Source organism: Ostrea edulis, chromosome 7 (assembly GCF_947568905.1).
Source record: "Ostrea edulis chromosome 7, xbOstEdul1.1, whole genome shotgun sequence".
NCBI classification, from domain to species: Eukaryota; Metazoa; Mollusca; class Bivalvia; order Ostreida; family Ostreidae; genus Ostrea; species Ostrea edulis.
Genome location: NC_079170.1, coordinates 22,675,693 through 22,697,180, shown reverse-complemented (window position 1 = coordinate 22,697,180; position 21,488 = coordinate 22,675,693). Strand labels below are relative to the sequence as shown.

At 36.6% G+C, this 21,488-nt stretch overlaps 1 protein-coding gene across 1 annotated transcript in view; it reads left to right on the top strand.

Annotated features, from left to right (window-relative positions):
* LOC125654384 (uncharacterized) overlaps positions 1–21,488 on the top strand; it is a 72,081-nt gene that overhangs the window by 37,703 nt on the left and 12,890 nt on the right. Inside the window, exons 10-15 of the mRNA XM_056143709.1 lie at positions 1,863–2,118; positions 3,227–3,256; positions 4,250–6,657; positions 10,410–12,249; positions 20,091–20,212; positions 20,404–20,488. Of these exons, the coding sequence (XP_055999684.1) occupies positions 1,863–2,118; positions 3,227–3,256; positions 4,250–6,657; positions 10,410–12,249; positions 20,091–20,212; positions 20,404–20,488 (4,741 nt within the window). The remainder of the gene's footprint in view (positions 1–1,862; positions 2,119–3,226; positions 3,257–4,249; positions 6,658–10,409; positions 12,250–20,090; positions 20,213–20,403; positions 20,489–21,488) is intronic.

Below are 21,488 nucleotides of genomic sequence, written 5' to 3'. Positions count from 1 at the left end.
GTTTATAATGTGTCCCCGCAATATTTACATATTTACACAATAATTATACATCTACACAATTACAGCCCTACATAATTACATGTTTACATAATTATAATCTACACATATATACACTGTATATTATGTGTTTGCAATCACACCTTTAGACGTGGATATCGATCCCCGTGACATACCCCACGAGCACAGAATTATGAGACAATGCGAGCTGAACTAAATTTCTTCCATTTACATGTAGCACCGGGATCATATTCTTATGCGTCGTATAATTCCAATTCAGCACATCTATCATAGAAACACAAAATATCAACACAGTAAATAAAACTGCTCGTTATCTTAAAGGGACTGGTTCACGATTTTTGATAAAAATATTTTTCATTTTTTATGTTAAACATAAAAAAATATAACTCATTTGATGTTGACATCCAAAATTTTGACCATCTGAATGCAAGGATAAAAGCAATATTTTAGCCTTGAATCTGTGTTATGTAAACAAAGACTCGAGTCTTTTTATGTATACAAACAAACAAGTGAAATATTGATTTTGTAATATAAAACATCTTAATTTTGCGTAGTCACAAATTTTAACTTTTAGATGACACATTTTACCCCAAAGTACTTGAAATGTGAAAAATATAATAAAGTTTGCTCGATATCCATTTCTTGAAAATTTCGTAAACAATAACATACTGCAATCTTTGTTTACAAAACATCTAATAAACTCTATAAAATGAGCTTCTGTGATAATATATAACCTTAATTTTTATGTGAAATCTTTTAAACACATTAGACAATAGATTTTGATCAATAAAAGTGAAAAAGAAACTTTTGGGGAAAATCGTAAATCAGTCCCTTTAAAGTCAGTTTGGAAACTGTCCTTGATATTCCTTAGAATAAAATGCGTTACTTTATTCAGAATTTGAATTGGTTTCTCTAATAGGACCTACTGTGAAATCATTAGAATTCGTGGTGGCTCAATTTTCGTGGAATTCGTGGGTACCCCCCACCCACGAATTTACATCCTCAACGTATAAAGACAAAGCAAACATTCCAGAGTTATCTTTATTACAAATTTATAAATCCACGAAATTACGTCCCAAAGAACCCGTAAAAATTCAGCAATCCACGAAAATTGGCCCCCACGAATTTAAATGATTCTACAGCAGACGTACTATCTTAACCTCCTAAAAGGCAGAAGATTCTGTCTGAATGAGGGAGAATTCTCGAATGGAGATTTTGTATTTTGAAAATTGCCAGCTTCACAAAATATCCTTGACTGAACAATTTGGTCAAGCGACGAGCAAGATTTAGTCATCGGAAACCTCATCTGATATCCTCTCCTCATCTGAGGAATAAACCATTTTTTGTACCTTGTTTCCTTTGTCGGTTTACCATGAAGTGTCTCTTGATTGTAAACAATGGTGTCACGTGCATGCCTACTGGGTATTATTTACAAGGGCTTTAAATAAAAAATAGATGATAAAATGTGTGTGAGACCTAAACTGAGTTGCTGATCGTTTTCCCTTTGCGATATACCGAAAACAAACGCACTAATTAAAAATTTATGTTGCTGTTTTATAGGGCAAACTATTTTTGGCCGAAATCAATCATCCAAATTGACACAATTTCTAGCATATTTTAGTACATGCAATATCTTGTCATTCTAGTACTTTCATATTAAGGGAAAACTAAAATAATGCTCCTTTGTAATTTCTCCACAGGTCGCAATATCTAGTTATCAAGGGGAAACAAGCTGAAATTCTAATTCATTTTTATCTAGAATCAAAATATGTTCAGTTGAATTTCTAAGTACTATATTAGTATATGAATTTTGCAAAATTATGAATATCTTTAATATTTTATAGATAGAGGATAAACCCAAACCTCCCCTGGAGAAAGCTCTGTCAACAGACCAAGCGCCAAAAAGACCGCCACTACCTCGGCAAAAATCACTTCCGGTTCCCGCCATTCTTCCCAAGGTCACGGAAAAGACAGTATCCCACAAACAGAAGAACATCAGTCAAAGCAGTTTGTCTGGTCGGAGTGACGTTCTTGATCCCGAGAGCCCAGAGTCCGAGGACTATCCGACAGTACCCGCCAAACCGAACTCTAAGTTGAGTTGTAAGTGTATAGATCTTGGTGGGGATTTGTAACAGCATGTGGTGGTCCAGTCGTGGGTGTGTTTGATTGGGGGTGTGTTGCTTGAAAATGGGATTGTGCATGAGAGTGTAATAAACAGTTCATGTAGTTCTTGTTCAATCGTAAGTTCAAACGATATTTGAATAATAATATACGCAGAGAAAGAAAAATTATCTATGTAAAACTGAAATAAAACTTTAAGCTATTACAGGTATATCAGATCTGCAGAATACTGAATTTACATGTACGTCATGCCCCTTAAAAGTTGATGAATTGGGCGGAATTATCGTTTCAGCAGATTCCTCGTTTGCTGCATCGTTCCCCATGACTAGAATCTGCCTTCAATACTGAAGATATTTCGTCGTGGAACATAAACTCTTTATCGTTTATTTACGCGCGCAGTTTTAAATAATCGTAAATTCTTTTGATGAATCACTTCAAAGTGAATAATGATTCGAAGTATATTTTGCATATATTGACATGTACATGTTGTAGCATCACAGTAACAAGAATCAACGAAATGAAATTTAATCTAGGAGGTTTAAGAAATCGGGGGGGGGGGGTCAGATAATCGAAACATTGTATGAACAGTTTACCCATGCAGCTGGTATCCTGAGTACTTTTTATCATACACTCAGTAGTTTCCTTGATTGATTGTTAAAATCACACATACAAGACTTTATTGAGTTGATAACGTTATGAACTATATAACCTGACCTGGAGCCTATAAAACTTTTGTGAACACTTTTTCCATACTCAAACTCTGTGTTCTAAATCGTACCGTACTCATATCCAAAAGTGAAAACTTTTATAAAAAACATTCTAAACTCAAGATTTTTTCGAGTATGCTTTGGACTTTGCTCAGAGTTGTACTCAAAACAAATATGGCTGAGTGTGAGTATGAGCCCGGTAAAAGTTTTATAACCTCCAGGCCTGTAATGTGACGTAACTTTCAAAATGACGTTTCGATCAAAATAATGACATCATAGTATATTTGTAGTTAAAGTAGGTATCATAAAAACAAGCTCTATCGACAATCTAACAAAACATGAATGATTCAGTTGCAACTAACCCCGTTTCCTTTCTGCAGCCGCTCTCTGGAACATGATGGGAAGCTGTGGTAATTTTTCTTTTACGCATGCGCATATCAGATTTCACTTTTTTGTAAAACTTGTTTGCCCTCTCCACCATATTTTTCTTGGTTTCTTTACGTCAGCTGGTCATGGTTGTCATCATGAGAATGTGTTTGAATGGCGATTCACGCATGTAGTTAACTGCTTATTGGAAACTAGGCTTGCATGTTTGTGCGTAATTCTTCTTGATCGGGCTTTTAGCAGCAGGTGTTGCTCATCATTAATTCTGTGTTGCCATTTCATAACTTGGTTTAAGGTGCCTAAATGTGGGATACACGTATACATCACCAACAAGCACTTGCATTGTAATCAGGAGATGTTCGAATAAGGGTCTAGAGATCGATATTAAATCGCTGCTTTCTTATATCTATACTTGTCAAAAAGCTTTTCCAGTGATGAAAGTGAGTTGTTTAATATTTCAGCGATTCTGATTACTACTACACAATCTAATGAGAACTACTTCAACTCTATTCTTCCGAGATAGGTCTGAAATATCAACAAATCGGCAGAAAATTAATCAATCAAATCGTTGAATTTCGGTTTTACGAACCTCGATCTGATCTGCTTGCTAAGGAAATGCTTCTAGAAAGTTTATGTTCTTTAGCAATGGCATCCGTATAGTATTTGGTGCCTGCAACTTCAGATAGTTAATTGAGCACACGCCATTCGATCAACTGTTTAGTATCTTTACATACATTTTGCTTTAGAATTAGTGGTCGTATTGTATTTTCTGTTCTGTATGTTGCTCTGCATAGAGACATGATAATAAGCAAGTGATCGTAAAAAGTGGACACTCATCATTCTTTTTAATGTACTCGTATTTTGATATCCATTAGAGGATCCAAATATTACCATTGAAAACTTGAATATTTACGATTTTCCTGTTGCAAACGAAGCAATTAACTTGTTATCTGTAGCAATCGTTGTGATTCTAACACACATGTACCCTCTTATAATGAGATATGTTTTGTATGTTTTAGCGATGGGACCAATGGGGCGGAGTACGCACTCGCGTAGTGATTCCGAGTCATCGGACGTGACGTCCGACGTTGATATGGTGGATGTATCTATGCAATATCAGCAGGGAGACGGCATCAGTCCTGATGATGGTAGTGATGATTACTCCATGATGAGTATCGGGAGCAGTGGGGAAGACAGTCTAAAGCGGAAACCAAAACACCGCCCTAAATCTCTCAGTATCCCGAGATCTCAGAGCGCGACTTCATCTGACGACGAGACCTCAGACAGCAATGTCAGCACAGACACCGAATGCCGCTTAGCACAGTTAGACGGAATGGATGGTGAATTGGTAGCGCGTGCAGCATCTGCCTTCGCGGAAGAAATGGAAGACTTTAAATCACATGATCCATGGAAAGAACTTCAACTGAAGCCTGATTTAGAAGTTCATGAGGATATGAAGAAAAGAAGCCCGTATGCACCCCGCAGTCCTAGCTGGAGGGAAGGACTGGAAAGTCCGCCTTTTTCTCCTCGACGTCGCGATTCCTACCCAGGGAAAAAACGCGGGTCTCCAAGTCGTTCTCCGAAGGATCGGCATCAATTCACATTCTCTGATATTGCATCTCCTACCGCAAAACAACCACAATCGGAAACAGACGTTCAGTACGCTGCGAAATACCCAGAGGAACAGCCATCATACCCTCATCGAATACATTCTCTCGATGACGAAAATGGTGACGGATATGCTTCTGGTTATGACAAAGAAGGTCAGATTGATCATATAGATGTTGTGGATTATGAATGTGAGCCGAGAATAATTGCACGTATACCTGAATCAACTGCATGCATGGACCTGGCCACGTATGCCGCCACTATTGCCAGCAACACGGCGAACTTAACACAGATGTCCGTGTCTCCCACAAACATTCGTTTACATGCAGATCGGGAACATATGGCATCTCCAGACTCACAAGGAAGTAATGATAGCGTCTCACCAATTTCTCCCGGCTATTACGAACACGGAACCATCCCTGAAGAGGACGAAGAAGAAGAAGAGGAGATAGAACTTGCAGATCCCTCCTCTAAGTCTATTGATTACCAGGGAACTAAACGACAGAAGGCCAGACCCCCTTCAACCGACTGGTCGCCGGTGATCGATCTCTCACCTATTCTTGATGTATCACCGTCAGTTGAGGAGGCGGAACAAGAGGACATGTTAGTTATGCAAGAACAGGAGAGAAGGAGACGAGAGTCGCAGGAGGAGGAAGAAACGTCTGGTGATGAATCTAAGCATTATTTTCAACCAGTGAAAGAAGAGGACGACTTAAAGTCGTTCTATGGATTAAAGCGATATGAACGCGTGGAAGACATTTGTAAGTTGTTGGATGTGCCTGTTAGTGAATTTGAAGATATCAAGACAAGCCCGGATACACAAGGTAATGTTCATATAGCAAATACTGCTGAATCTTTACAGTCCACTGGCAACACGACAGAACAACCATTTGTTTGTGCGACTTCTGTTTCAACAAAAACCACCGAGTCTAATGTTACTTCTCAAGCTCTGTTGGAAAGTAAACTGAGACAAAACAGTATAAGTGTTTCAAATACTTCACGAGTAAAAGGAGATACTATTGAAACTGGTTCCCCTAGTTCAGATAAATGTGATGAGAAAGGTGAAAGCAAAACAAAGGAGAGTAAAATAAGACGAAAACTTCCAGAGCCCACTCCTGACATGTTAGCCCAACATTCCAGAAAGAAGAAACCCCTACCGCCCCTACCACCCACCACATTACATAGCGAACTGGACAGTGACAAGAAGAAACCCCTACCGCCCCTACCGCCCACCACATTACATAGCGAACTGGACAGTGACAAGAAAAGTAAAAACTATGCCACGGTTATCATACCGGAGCGAAAATTCACATCTGCTGCCTCAAAGTCTATATCAGAATCCCAGAATGCCAAATCTTTAAAAGATCAAGTTCAAAAACAAGATTCAGAAGAAAGGCGTCGAAGAGCAAAAGATTTAAAAGCCAAACCGGACCCTTTGATCATTCAACATATTGAGGCGGAAGAAAAATCTTTGTCTCCTCAATACAAAGTGTTAGATTCGCCCCCGAGTCCGGAGTCGAGGTCCTCGTTAAAACGGGACTACTCGGACAGCACTTCAGTGTCACCTTCCTCCTCCCCCGATCGTGAGCTATACCCCTTCCCGTCTCCGGTCACTCCACCGGATTCCGACTCCTCTCCGCCTAAACCACACTCTCCTTCTTCGCCCGGGACAGATAATTTTGATGATGACAGCGAATATAGAGAAAGGGCGCCATCTGTTGAGCCCATTTATGAATACATATTCCCAGTACCTGCTGGAAAAATGGATATCGTGGGGAAAATAGCAGCTGGAAGGGGCAGGAATAAGAAAGCTGATCAGGTATGTCGAATATTCATTATATGCGTGACATCCAATGTTTACAGCTATCTGTGTTTGTCCACCAGTTTTAAGATACTACATCACATGAATTAGAGATATTGCACTAAAGTGCAGAACAGTTAAAATTTCATTTTCAAAATATTTGTTTCAACACAATTTTAAAGGGGCATTAATTAGCTGTCATTTTGTCACCAAATATTGAATCACGTGAAAATTGCTCTATATCATATATTTCAGTAATGACGCCAATATATAATTATTTCAAACACTATTTAACCTCAAAGCAGGCACATGAATGTGTATTTTTGGTGATTAAATAATTATTGTCTTGCAAGACAATAATTCTTCCTTACATATTTCTTTACACTAAAAGTGGTTATATGCCATTGAGAGATTTTTGAGAGAGAAATGGTTGTCATAACCTTCACACCTAATGCCCCTTTAAAACAATTATATCTAGTTAAGTGATTTGAAAAAGAAAACATATCTGACCAGTTTCGCTTTACACTTTCGTTCCAAATATTTTTGTTTTCATGACAAATATTAAACTTAAGCAGGTGTGTGTCAGGAAGATTTCAACAAAATATATTTTGATAATGACCTATTGACATTTATTAGGTTAATTGATGTTTTGTCTCTCTACGAGTGAGTGTTTACAAGCAGTATTTAGACAATGTATCTTTTCGTCACATGGTGTGAGAATTGTAGCAACATCGTAAAAACAGCATTACAGTCAATTGAAAATCATCATCCATAGCATGCCATTGATAATTTTTCCCAACAAAATAAACTGCACTTCTTTTTTAATGGTTGATTGATTGAAGCAGGATGTTGCGTGATTGCAGATGCTATTTAAATTGATGAAATTGCGCCGGGAAAAAGATACATAAGTACACCAATCAATTAAATTCAAAATCGATTTCAAACGATTTTCAAGAAGAGTACTTTGGCTGTCAGCCAGATACGGCATGTCGTTTATTGTAATATTACAGATCCGATATCAGAAACAATGTTCTCCCTTTGCAGAAACAAAATCCAATTAAGATACAATTTATCATCGCACCTCCCTTTTTAGCTCTTCGGTGTCTGATATTCCGTGTATTGATACTGAAAGAAGAGTATTGGACGAAAAACAGATTATAACGAAGAAATCGATTTTAGCTTAGCTTCCCTAGATTCTTAATCTGTATATTCAGACCAGTTTCTATAAATATTAACTAATGCCTTTAGACCTTTGAGCTTATGCTCTGAAAATCATATACATACATCATGTATATGAATACGAATATAACACACGCGCACACAGATATATATATATATATATATATATATATATATATATATATATACTCTTTTTGTAAAATTGTTACACTCTGAAAAGCCGAACTACACGGCGAAAGCGCTAATCGTAATTAATTAAATGTGGATCATGTATACTCAGTCATCGTTGGATGTATTTTTTCTACTTATTACCTATACCTTGGTTATTTAAAACTCACATTTTCGACGCAACCCGTGTCTTTATCAAGAGACATATTACATAAACAAATAACGTTTTTTCGTGTTATTTGTTTATGTAATATATGTCTCTTGATAAAGACGCGAGTTTTTTTTTTCATGTTATTTGTTTATGTAATATACATGTATGTCTCTTGATAAAGTCGCGGGTTGCGTCGAAAATTTGAGTTTTAAATAACCAACAGTGTCGATCGTGGCCTTTTCAGTGCTTTTATAAATTTCTTTACTGGCCTTGTATCTTCTCAGATCCGACACTTTAAGAAAGTAACGTGTAAAATTGATGTGGGTTTTTTTTATCAATGGTTGTACATCTTTGCTATGCACTGGTCTTTAAAAAAGCATCGCAATTGGCAGGACTAAATGGCATGTTGGTGTATTCAACAACGACGGATTGATTTTAACGCATTGTTTAGTTTCGAAGCGCGTAAAATTATCGAATAATTCAGAGACAATCAATTATTGTTGCCAATAGGAGCAGCATCCATGACTTCAGAATTCTGGCGAGAGGTGATAATTGACAAGAAACAAATTCTGAGATTTATACTTCTTTATGAAATTTATTTTTCGTTCATCCATTTTTATCAAATGACAAACTTATATAAATGTAAGGAAATCATAAAAGAAACTATTGTGGTTATACTCTGATTTGATACTGTGACAGTCCTTTTCCTTACGGCAAGTTACATGTAACAAAACAAAAGAGAAATATCCAATTTTAAAATCTCTCTCTCTCTCTCTCTCTCTCTCTCTCTCTCTCTCGTGTATGTTTTGTGGCATTAATGAATATAATCAATATTTTTATCGAATGCATTGCTAGTGTGGTTCTTGTATTTTTCAAGCCTGTTAGATTGATAATCCGGGATCATTAGGTCGTCAGTTTTATATTCAAAATTAATTACTCAATAGTAATACTTGTGGAATATATCGTAATAAAAACTCAGTGAAGTGAACACTCATCATATTATTTCATCTCTCAAGAAATTACAAGATTCTATATGCGGGGAAAAAAAATCAAAAACCTCGATGTTTGTTGGGAAGTCTGCATTAATGAAAATGTTAATTGAATTTTTGTCTTTTAGTTTGTCAGAACACATAAGTAATTGATAAAAAAAAAATTAAATTCCATCACGTTAATTCCCGATGATGTCAATAACGCCATCTGCACCAAGCAGCTGGTTGTGAGCAGAAGACAACGTGCTGTTCCCGCGTGTTTTTTCCTGTGCCTGTGTGTATACGCAGCAGGAACACCCAGTTTATATAAACGCAAAATCGAACATTAACTGTCTTCGAAACATGATCCACGCTGGTGAATGTGTGTGGATTACACACTTAATTAATGATTTAAAACTCATACCTACCTTGGTTTCGATTCTCAGTTTTTGTTTTCAATCGGAAGGCCGCGTATGTGTTTAGAATTTTGCGATCAGACATGAGACAATATTGTTTATTTGTGAGCAGCAGGATCTTACGATTAGCCACGTGAATATGGATAGAAAAGCTGAAATGGTAATGTAATTAACGAGCTATTTTATGGGTCTCCTGTTTATATGTGCCTATGGAATGTTAACCGTCATTGATTACCAATATTATGTTCCTATATTGAAGCAAAATATTCACCCGTTCTTGTAACTATCTGGTAAAATGCTCTCGTGTGGTATTTAATTCCACTCTAAATATCACTGGACTTCAGCAGTCTTAAGACTAAATTGTGACAAGGCTGCGTTACCTATTTTGGTACGTGCTCATTGATTCAGATCGACGGCAGTCTCGAGTTAAAGTGCCTGTATATCTGACTCATATTAGGAGGAAGAAAAGAGAGAGAAAAATGTGGGAATTGTAAAATCAATTTTTTTCCATTGATTTCCCAAGCAAATATAGTGGAGATTTCCTTGCATTCGAAAATTTTGCAGAAGACAGGCTAATTCCAGGTTCATTGTGTGCGTGACAATTTTTAATTGAAGTGGAAAGGATGACCTAAGGTTACCTAACGAAGTGTGAAGTATGGTGTTCATTGCATCAATTATTCATGTCCCTAACAATTATTCCAAATTTCCGAGTTCTTGGATAGGGTGTTTTTTAGCGTGCCAAAGATGTTGACGTTGGTCAATATAACAACCTAGTTTGACATCTTTAATGCATGCATATTGCGATTTGGTATATCATGGAGATCAGCCTATGGAGGTAAATATATGGACTTTCCGTCTGAAATGTTTTTTCTTTCTTTTTTATTTCAGTCTGCAGTTGACGGCAAAAAGGTAAGAAGGAAATTACCCCCGCTTCCGCCGGAAGAAGCGAGTGCAACTCCACCACCTATACCACCTAAACCCAAATCGTACAGTGCAGCGCGTCGAACATCACAAAGACACAGGTCAGGGTATATCACGCCTTCCTCGACTAGTGACGAGTCGATGAATGAGGAAGACTTTGAGGTCGCCATGCTGACCAAGCAGCGTCGCATGAATGATTTAGACAAACCCTCATTGGACCGATGGAATGGAAATTATCTTCCGCCTGATATGGATGATTCTAAAGTGAAAAAGAATGTCAAGCAAATGTATAATGAGGATGTGAAAGCTAACATACCTCCTGATAGTGCTTTGGAATTGAGGATAGGAGTTTTAGAACAATTTAATAAAGAAAAAGACGAAACAGATCAAATAATTGATTCCTTGATTACTATATACGGTGTACCAATAACACAAGCTATGAAATCATTGAAGAAACGTTTACAAGAAGAGTTGAGACGTGCGACAGAAGGAAGAAGGCGACGAATCGAAGAAATAGAGGAAATTCGAGCTTTACAAGCTCAGATTTGTGAATTAAAATTAAGTCAGGATTATGCAAAAGTGCAAGCCAAAAGAAATGGACAGAAGCAAGCAGCTGCCAAGTCTGTAGGTCCCGGTGGTAAAAAACGTGGATCCGTTCCTATGGCTGCCCCTCGGTCCTCGCCACAAGTCATGCCCCGAAGGTCTAGACATAAGAGGCAATCGAGCGATCCGATGATCTCTAAGTTTTCCCCAATTAAGGAGGATAAAGACATTGAAGCTGATTTTCAATTAAAGGCACACAAGACTAGCGAGGAAACTTCTCAAAAATACATTACAGATGACAGTTCACAGTCAGGTTTGTCAGATAACGAAAGTATTCGCTCAGAGCCCGCTTTTAATGCAAGAGTCAAGAAAATTAAACCTTCAGCATACACCGATATGTTTTTTAATCAAAGCACCCCAATACGAAAGCCAAATATGGAACCTTCATCTTCTCTCCCACCTAAATGCCATTCAGATACCAATTTGCCAGATAAAGCTAAATCAAAAGGTTCGATGTATGTGTCTGGTGACGAAACAAAAGCCAGAGAAGATCGAAAACAAAAGCTCCAGCAAGAAATTGAAAAACGGAAAAAGAAATTGGAAGAGACCACGAAATTGAAAACCGAATTGTTTAATCTGACAAGATCAGGACAAGTTATGGCTCATAGCTATGATGACATTCCCAAAAAATCAAGTCGAACGTTTCCTTTAACTCGACCAATTCCCACTGGTATCATAAAACCACTAGAAGATGATGAGGAATTTGATGATATTTCTGATGATAATGAATTTGTAACGAGAAGTCATCAAGAGATTAGCAAAGCCAGTATTGCTGACTCTAATGAGGCTAATTATAGTTCGTCTGAATATCTGGCTCACAAGCAAGAATCGGTGAGACGAAGACTAGAAGACGTCGCCTCGCATTCTAGCCCTTATTTATACAGCGGAAATATAAACGACGCTCGTGTGTCTAAAAGCTCGAAACAAAAAGTAGATTTTTACTTGGACCCTTCATCTAGAGACGCTGTAATAACTAGCAGTGTGACATTACCAGACCTTCATTCGAAGAGGTCAGATATAGAATACCACCCTCCTAAGGACTACGGTGCTATGTCGGACACAGAGACCAGCCCTCCCAGTGACTCCACCCCGGCCATGCCGCTTCTTGCCGACGTGAAAGAAAAATCTCGCCAGATCATTCACGGGATTGGAAGTGGAAGTAGACCGGTGTCAGCCGAGTTCAATTTCTCCGGAGGCGTAGAAGGTGAGCGTTTCTAACAGTTTTTCTACACTAGACATTGAGTTGTATCTGAAGAGTAGCAAACTCACAGCTGTTTAATATAATGGTATTTTCATATTCAAAGTCATGTCATATATAAATGGATAGCAAATAGGTTTGAGGTGAGCAATAATTGCAGTACATCGGGATACGACAGAAGACTTATAGCAGTTTGGGTGTTCTTAGAATGCAGGGTATCCTTCACTTTACACCTCTGTGTGTGGTAAAGATTCCACGTAGTCCCATTACGTTTTTGTAGTTAATCATCAACGGTTGTGATGATCTTTCAAATACTTATAGGCATAATGATTTATTTCAAATCAGCAAATAAAAATAGCGAGCGAGAAGTTTGTATATACACGTAGTTCAAAGGGACATATGTGTACTCTTTCCACAATGGGCTTTTCTTCAAACAACTTGCGATTAGTATAAAATTGCATCGAATTTGCATTTTAATTCCTACCCGGGGAGAAGGATACGAATTAACCAGATGTCCATAGGACACTTCCTACTAGAAAAAGGTGAATGTTACTCTGGATGTTAGCTTTAATGAGAAGTGACAACAGTCAGGAAGTCAGTTTGTATGAATTTCACTTAGTTCATGATGTTTTACAAAATACTTACTAGACATGACATAATTATCACTGACAAAATTAAAGCTGTATGACCCGATGTTCATGTATTATTTTTGTACATAATTACTTTAAAGCAGATTAATTACTTTATAAAGTTATTCACTTTCCCTTAATTACATGCTTGAAAACATATGCATGTAAAAGAAAACAGTGCGAATATTATTCAGAAAGTAAATATAGTGGCTACATATTTAAATCATCCCATAATAGACGTCTATAAATAGACCCACGCGCGTCAGGGGAATCCCAACATGATATATTAACTCATACGCAACTGTCTAGTTTTAAGGCTGAAAGAGCGTAAAACAACGAATTACTAAGAGGTATTTGATATTTTTATTTCTATTAAACTTATGGTACGGTACTGTTATAACAAAATACACAGCTTTATACAGATAAGACCACCGATGATCTGAAAGTTTGAACTGGTCACGTGACTGTCACTTGAAATGGCAGAGTGACGCGGTTATTTGTAAACGTCGATTTAAAATCAAATTATTTGGGTTAAAACAGGAGAAATAATTTATGATATGTCGTACAGTCTCATAACTACATACATGCGATGATTTAATAGCGTCTTTACAAGATAGGAAAAAAATATTGTAATTCGGACCATACAGCTTTAAAGTGGACATTAGTAGATAAACTGTATAATGAAAGGCGAAGATAACGGACAGTGACCAATCCCACAACTCCTACAAGCAATACAAAATAGAAAGTTGAACAAACAGACACACGGAGCCATTCGTAGTTAAAATCAGTGTGCCAAGAACGGCCTAAAAATCGGTATGAAACACGTCAGACAGCATTGTACCCAATGATAGGTTGTATTGACGAACTAGATCGTTATAACGACCATAGAATTTGCGAAATGCTGACTTCAATCGAGACTGTTGAAACCCCTGTACCATCAAATTGTTTGCCATACCATACACGCTTCTGTGAGACTACTGGACGTAATCAAGTTGACCATTCATTAGAATCCACCGTACAGATCTATGTTAACAAGGCGCACTCTTACACCTTGATTAGAACATGAAAGGTGAAGATAACGAACAGTGATCAATCTCATAAATTGTAAAGTTTCTTTCAGTTTTCTACAAAATCGAGTTCTTCTCTGAAGATTTTGTATCCATTTTGTTCGAGCTACTATAAAATGACCATAGCCTTTGGACATGGGATGTATAAGATTGGTGTTATTAGATGTAGTATGTAGGTTTGTGTTTTGCTTGACAAATCAACAAGAATGTTGTTGCAATCACTATGCTCAGGCTGGAGATTTCGTCAGAGTAGCGAGTTAAAGTTTGACATTGATATAGGAAGATACCAGGACCCCGTGTAAGAGTTCAATTCCCTATTAGTCGAGGAGGTAATAGTATGTTTTATTATTTTTCTATAAATCCGTGATTGACGTCATTGACTTTTATGTTTATAGTGCCTTTATTATTCCGCGGAAACTAATAGGTGTCAGATGACAATTTTTTTGTCTTCCTAATTGACATAGGCATACATAAAAAAAGGAAACACTATCATTCAAAGAGTAAGTACACTTTGTCCCGCAATACGATTGATTTTCGTTGAAATGATCAAAGTTTGTATTATTTAATGTTTCGTGTGTACTTTTCAGAAAATTTCGCAGATGTGTGTTCAATATTTGAAATGGCAAACCTCCCACGGGATGACATATTAATTACTTGGTTTTTGATGCTAATAAGATGATGTTGATAAAAAAAAACCGCGGAATGGAACAGAAAGGCAAACGATAATTATTGTACGATAAATATGAACATTAAAATCCTCCCCTAGCAAATCACTACCAGAATAATAAACATGCACTTACCCGCAAAATGTCAAATAAACGAGTATGTGTTATATACACAAAATGACCTACACAAACAAACATGCATGCAAACCAACTCAAGGAGGACACAGTTCTTGTTTGTTTGTTTGTGACGAGTATGTACTGTATCGTTCTGCATGACTGGGGCTTCTCGTTGATACTGGAAACCTGTAAACACATTATTCAGCATTTTCTTGAAGCAAAATTCATGTCAACTTGTGACACTCTGCCCATTGTAAAATTATTTCTGGCTGTATGTATGTTGATTAGTGTCTGCATGCTCTGACCATTGATTTTACTTTGTAATGTTTCCAGTGCACAATGTATCTAATGCGTTCAGCAGGAAAATATCCCCGCGAAAGCTTAGGTTACACAATTTGTTTTCTCGCCCTTCAAACTCTGTTTCACGAGAGTAGACCCCTTCCCATTATTTCTATTCTAACTTTTCATTGATACTCACCAACCAGAGGATTGAAATTTACGCTGACATCGCAATTGAAAAGATACATATGATGTAATTTCCGAACAATTGTAATGTATTTCATTACCATTGGCATTTCTCCAGGGTTGTTACATTCTCGGGAAAGAAGACACTTTTCTAAGAATATAATGTCGCATCCCCTACATATACTAAAAGTCGAATTGCATGTATGTTTTAGATATCAGACTTGCTCAAAATTTGTTTAATGGGTTTATGTGATATCATTAAACTTTCTTGGATATATGATATTCGACCAAGGTTGTTTAATGGATTTCGTGATCTGAGACTACGCCAAGTTTGGTCAATATGTTTACAATGTATTTGATATTATACCTTTGTTGAATTTGTTTAAGGAGTTTTTATGATATAAGACTTTTGTCATTGGTAAAATGATTTACATGACATTAGACTGGGTCACGTTTGGTTAATAAAATTATTTGAAATATCAGACTGATACCATTTTGCGTCAATGGGCTTCTATGGTTATTTTCCATTTGATATTAAAAGAAGACCAAGTTTATTTTACGAATTCTTATCATATTAGACACACCGAGTTTGTTGGTGAACGGAGGTATAGTATATGGTATTAGAATTACGTTGATGGATTTATCTGATAGAAAACTTTTGCCAAGCTTTTGTAATGGATTTCTTTATTTTTTGTTGGTTAAATGATCTATATGATATTGGATATCTACTCCTCTTAGGCACTTGATTCCATCTCCTGGGATCCGTGTTTGCCCAACTCTTAATTTTGTATTCCTTATGGGAGTTATGAGATTGATCACTGGTCGTTATCTGGACCTTTTCATTGAAGTTCAGTCACATTTCCAAAATGCATGGTGCATTTATTTTTATTTCATTGAAGTTTTTACTAAATCAAATTGTAATTTACTTTGAGGATATACTAGTTATTTGCGCTGGTGTGATAATAGTTATTTGCGGTGGTGTTATACTAGTAATTTGCGCTGGTGTTATACTAGTTATTTGCGCTGGTGTTATTCTAGTAATTTGCGCTGGTGTTATACTAGTAATTTGCGCTGGTGTTATACTAGTTATTTGCGCAGGTGATATACTAGTTATTTGCGCTGGTGGTATTCTAGTAATTTGCGCTGGTGTTATACTAGTTATTTACGCTGGTGTTATACTAGTAATTTGCGCTGGTGTTATACTAGTAATTTGCGCTGGTGTTATACTAATAATTTGCGCTGTTGTTGTTCTAGTTATTTGCGCTGGTGTTGTTCTAGTTATTTGCGCTGGTTATATACTAGTAATTTGCTCTGGTGAAATACTAGTAATTTGCGCAGGTGTTATACTAGGTATTTGCTCTGGTGGTCTACTGGTCGATCGTATACTAGTAATTTGCGTTGGTGTTATACTAGTAATTTGTGCTGGTGATATACTAGTTATTTATGCTGGTGTAATAATAGTTATTTGCGCTGTTGGTCTACTGGTTGATCGTATACTAGTAATTTGCGTTGGTGGTTTACAGGTTCATGATTTACTAGTAATATGTGTTGATGGTATAGAAGTCTTTGCGTTAGTGATACACAATTAATCCGCAATGGTGGTATGCTAGTAGTTTGCGTTGGTGGTATAAATGCAAGCAATTTGCGTTGGTGGTCTACTAGAAATTTGTGTTATTTGCATTAGTGATACACTGGTGATCTGCATTGGTGGTATGCTAGTAATTTGCGTCTGTGGTAAACCGGTAATTTGCTTGTATTTTTGTTAATGGTATATTAATTGATTGCGTTAGTGGCGTACTTGTTTGGTTGTAGGTATTCTAGCAATTTGTGTTTGTGGTAATACTAATAACTTGCGTGAGTGGTATACTAGTGATTTGAGTTGATTGGTGATATACTGATGACTTGAGTTGATTGGTGATGTACTGATGATTTGAGTTGATTGGTGATGTACTGATGATTTGAGTTGATTTGTGATGTACTGATGATTTGAGTTGATTGGTGATATACTGATGATTTGAGTTGATTGGTGATGCACTGATGATTTGAGTTGATTGGTGATGTACTGATGATTTGAGTTGATTGGTGATGTACTGATGATTTGAGTTGATTGGTGATGTACTGATGGATTGAGTTGATTGGTGATGTACTGATGATTTGAGTTGATTGGTGATATACTGATGATTTGAGTTGATTGGTGATACACTGATAATTTGAGTTGATTTGAGTTGATTGGTGATGTACTGATGAATTGAGTTGATTGGTGATGTACTGATGAATGGAGTTGATTGGTGATATAATGATGATTTGAGTTGATTGGTGATATACTGATTATTTGAGTTGATTAGTGATATAATGATGATTTGAGTTGATTGGTGATGTACTGATGAATTGGATTGATTGGTGATATACTGATGATTTGAGTTGATTGGTGATATAATGATGATTTGAGTTGATTGGTGATGTACTGATGATTTGAGTTGATTGGTGATGTACTGATGATTTGAGTTGATTGGTGATGTACTGATGATTTGAGTTGATTGGTGATATACTGATGATTTGAGTTGATTGGTGATGTACTGATGATTTGAGTTGATTGGTGATGTACTGATGATTTGAGTTGATTGATGATGTACTGATGATTTGAGTTGATTGGTGATATACTGATGATTTGAGTTGCTTGGTGATATACTAGTGATTTGAGTTGATTGGTGATGTACTGATGATTTGAGTTGATTGGTGATATACTGATGATTTGAGTTGATTGGTGATGTACTGATGATTTGAGTTGATTGGTGATGTACTGATGATTTGAGTTGATTGCTGATATACTGATGATTTGAGTTGCTTGGTGATATACTAGTGATTTGAGTTGATTGGTGATGTACTGATGATTTGAGATGATTGGTGATATACTGATGATTTGAGTTGATTGGTGATGTACTGATGATTTGAGTTGATTGGTGATGTACTGATGATTTGAGTTGATTGCTGATATACTGATGATTTGAGTTGCTTGGTGATATACTAGTGATTTGAGTTGATTGGTGATGTACTGATGATTTGAATTGATTGGTGATGTACTGATGATTTGAGTTGATTGGTGATGTACTGATGATTTGAGTTGATTGGTGATGTACTGATGATTTGAGTTGATTGCTGATATACTGATGATTTGAGTTGCTTGGTGATATACTAGTGCTTTGAGTTGATTGGTGATGTACTGATGATTTGAGTTGATTGGTGATGTACTGATGATTTGAGTTGATTGGTGATGTACTGATGATTTGAGTTGATTGCTGATATACTGATGATTTGAGTTGCTTGGTGATATACTAGTGATTTGAGTTGATTGGTGATGTACTGATGATTTGAATTGATTGGTGATATACTGATGATTTGAGTTGATTGGTGATGTACTGATGATTTGAGTTGATTGGTGATGTACTGATGATTTGAGTTGATTGCTGATATACTGATGATTTGAGTTGCTTGGTGATATACTAGTGATTTGAGTTGATTGGTGATGTACTTATGATTTGAGTTGATTGGTGATATACTGATGATTTGAGTTGATTGGTGATGTACTGATGATTTGAGTTGATTGGTGATATACTGATGATTTGAGTTGATTGGTGATATACTGATGATTTGAGTGGATTGGTGATATACTGATAATTTGAATTTCTTTCGTCTACGTTGAAGAGTTTTATAATATTTCATGAATGGGAATTAATTAGTGATATTCGTTTCATTATTCAAGCAATACTTTCCCTGATAGGTGATAGAACAAGGACATCTTTTCTCTCAACTGATTTGATACGCAAGAGCTTGTTCCGTGTATGGTCAGTTTTTAAATCGAAGCAGGCTACTGACAAACAAGTTGATGGTGCATGGGTTCCAACAGTCTCCTTTAAAACTCTGCATTTCGTAAATTCTCTGGTCGTTGTAGCGATCTAGTTTGCCAATACAACCTAGCATTGGGTTCAAATGCTGTCTGACGTGTTTCATGCCGATTGTTAGGTCGTTCTTGGCACACTGATTTAGACTACGGATAACTCCGTTTATCTGATCAAGATATGGGGCTCACAGCGGGTGTGACCAGACAACAGGGGATGGATACTCCTCCTAGGCACCTGATCCCACCTCTGGTATATCCAGGGGTCCGTGTTTGCCCAACTCTCCAATTTGTATTGCTTATAGGAGTTATGAGATTTTTCACTGTTCATTATATTCACCTTCACAAGGGGAAATCTGGTTACAAATTTCATAATTACAATTTTGTGTGTGCGTATACAATGTATAATTTTAAGAAAAGTTATTTGAAATGCAGTTTATAATTTTGAATTCCATGGCGATAAAATTTTCCTGACTTGATCAACAGATTTAAGAGTTTTGACACTTCCATGACAGCTTTTCTACATCCAGGGATATACCCAATAATTCCATGAGTTTTCAGTTAATTGATTGACGTCTTTTGTTATAGAATAGGGTTTTGAAAACGTGTGTGTGTTTCAATGTAAGATTAGATGAGATATATGACATATTTACAATTCTTTCATTATAGCGGGTTTTTTTTTTTTTTTTTTAGAAATTATCCAAGACTTGTAAAATGATACACTGTTTTTCTATTTGCGTCTGGTTAATTTTCCCGCCTAATTTTTGCCCATTCTGTATGCATGCTATGGCTAGGTTACTAGCATATTCTCTTCACGCTTTGGAATACAATGAATGTGTCGAATATTAAAGTGAATAAATGCTACATCATTGATATACTAATAATTTGAATTTCGTTGGTCTACGTTGAAGAGTTATACAATATTTCGTGAATGGGGATTACCTAAGGATATTCAGGTAGATGCTACAGAAAATCTTAATTCTGTTTCTTCCATTTTGTTCTTCACCAGACCTGATGAATGGCATGCACCGTGTGGAAAGCGACAATAGTGTAGATGCAGACGAACCTATCATGAAACACATGATGGAGGGAGGGGTTACCATTCTGAAGCAATTGGAGCGAAAGAAACAGGTATTCTACTAGTTTAAGGATTTTTGATGAGGAAAACTGTGCAGTGTTTAATTTAAAACGTACTATTGTATATGTATATGGTTTTTTCCGAAATTTTTATCATAGTCTTGAAGCATATTCAATATTCTTTCATTCAAAGTAAATGGGAAAATACGGGGAAATGATTTTGATATTTTGTTGTTTTCTATTAGCCTCCTCCGCCTCAACCGAAGGTCTACGATTTCCCCATAAAAAGGATTCTGTTGACGAGAGACCCCAAGGACAGATCTATCAAAGGTAACTTTAACCACCAACTCCATTCTTTTTCATGACGTCTTAATCGTAATGAAAAAGTGAAGATTTCGAACAAATATCAATTTCATAAATATCAAAACGTATACAAAATTGAGAGTAGGGCAAACACGGACTCCTGGAAACACCAGAGGTGGAATCAGGTGTCTGGGATGACTAAGCATCCCCTGTTGACCGATGACACTTGCCATGAGCCCTCTATCTTGATCAGGTAAACGGAGTAATCAGTATTTATAATGTCGAAAGCCCCGACACATTGGTTTAATGATGTATTGATATTGTTGTTAGGATGTCTTTGGAAACTAAACCCCTATAGAACATTTATATCTTTAATGAACATGGTAGTTATCAAAGAGTAAAGACAAAGACTACCAATCCCTTCAGGAATACAATAGCAGTATCCACAATGTTTAAGTATATTAAAGCACGTAATGTACGTGGTTCTTGTTGCTATGGAGAGATGATATTTTTCATATCAGAATCGTCAACGATATTTCTCGTGTTACCCAGAACAAAACAGGTGCTTTTTATAAACGCAGAGTTATTTCAGTCCGTAGATATCATAGAAGTACGACACATACAAACTGAAAACGGAAAGGCCATATTTAAACTGTTAGATTCCTTAGTTGGAAAATGGAAGGGGAAAATCATTGATTGTCAATACTTTGATTTCCTTTCACTTATATTTCACTGGGTTTCTACATGTATGTAGAAAATACATTACAGATGGGGGTTTTTGTTTTACAAATCCAATGAATTTGCATTCTTTGTGTCAATTTGTCCACTTGATTCCGACAGGTAAATGTCATGCTATTGACAGATCATAAATACACGAGAATCTTCCACATCTGTACGTAAGAGTGTGGGTGGAATCACACTCTTATGATAAAGCACCTGCAAGCTACGAATGTGTTAATTGTAACATTTAAGTCTATTAACAATACGGGACTTTCGAGATACGGATCCACTCGACTTTTATCGCGCA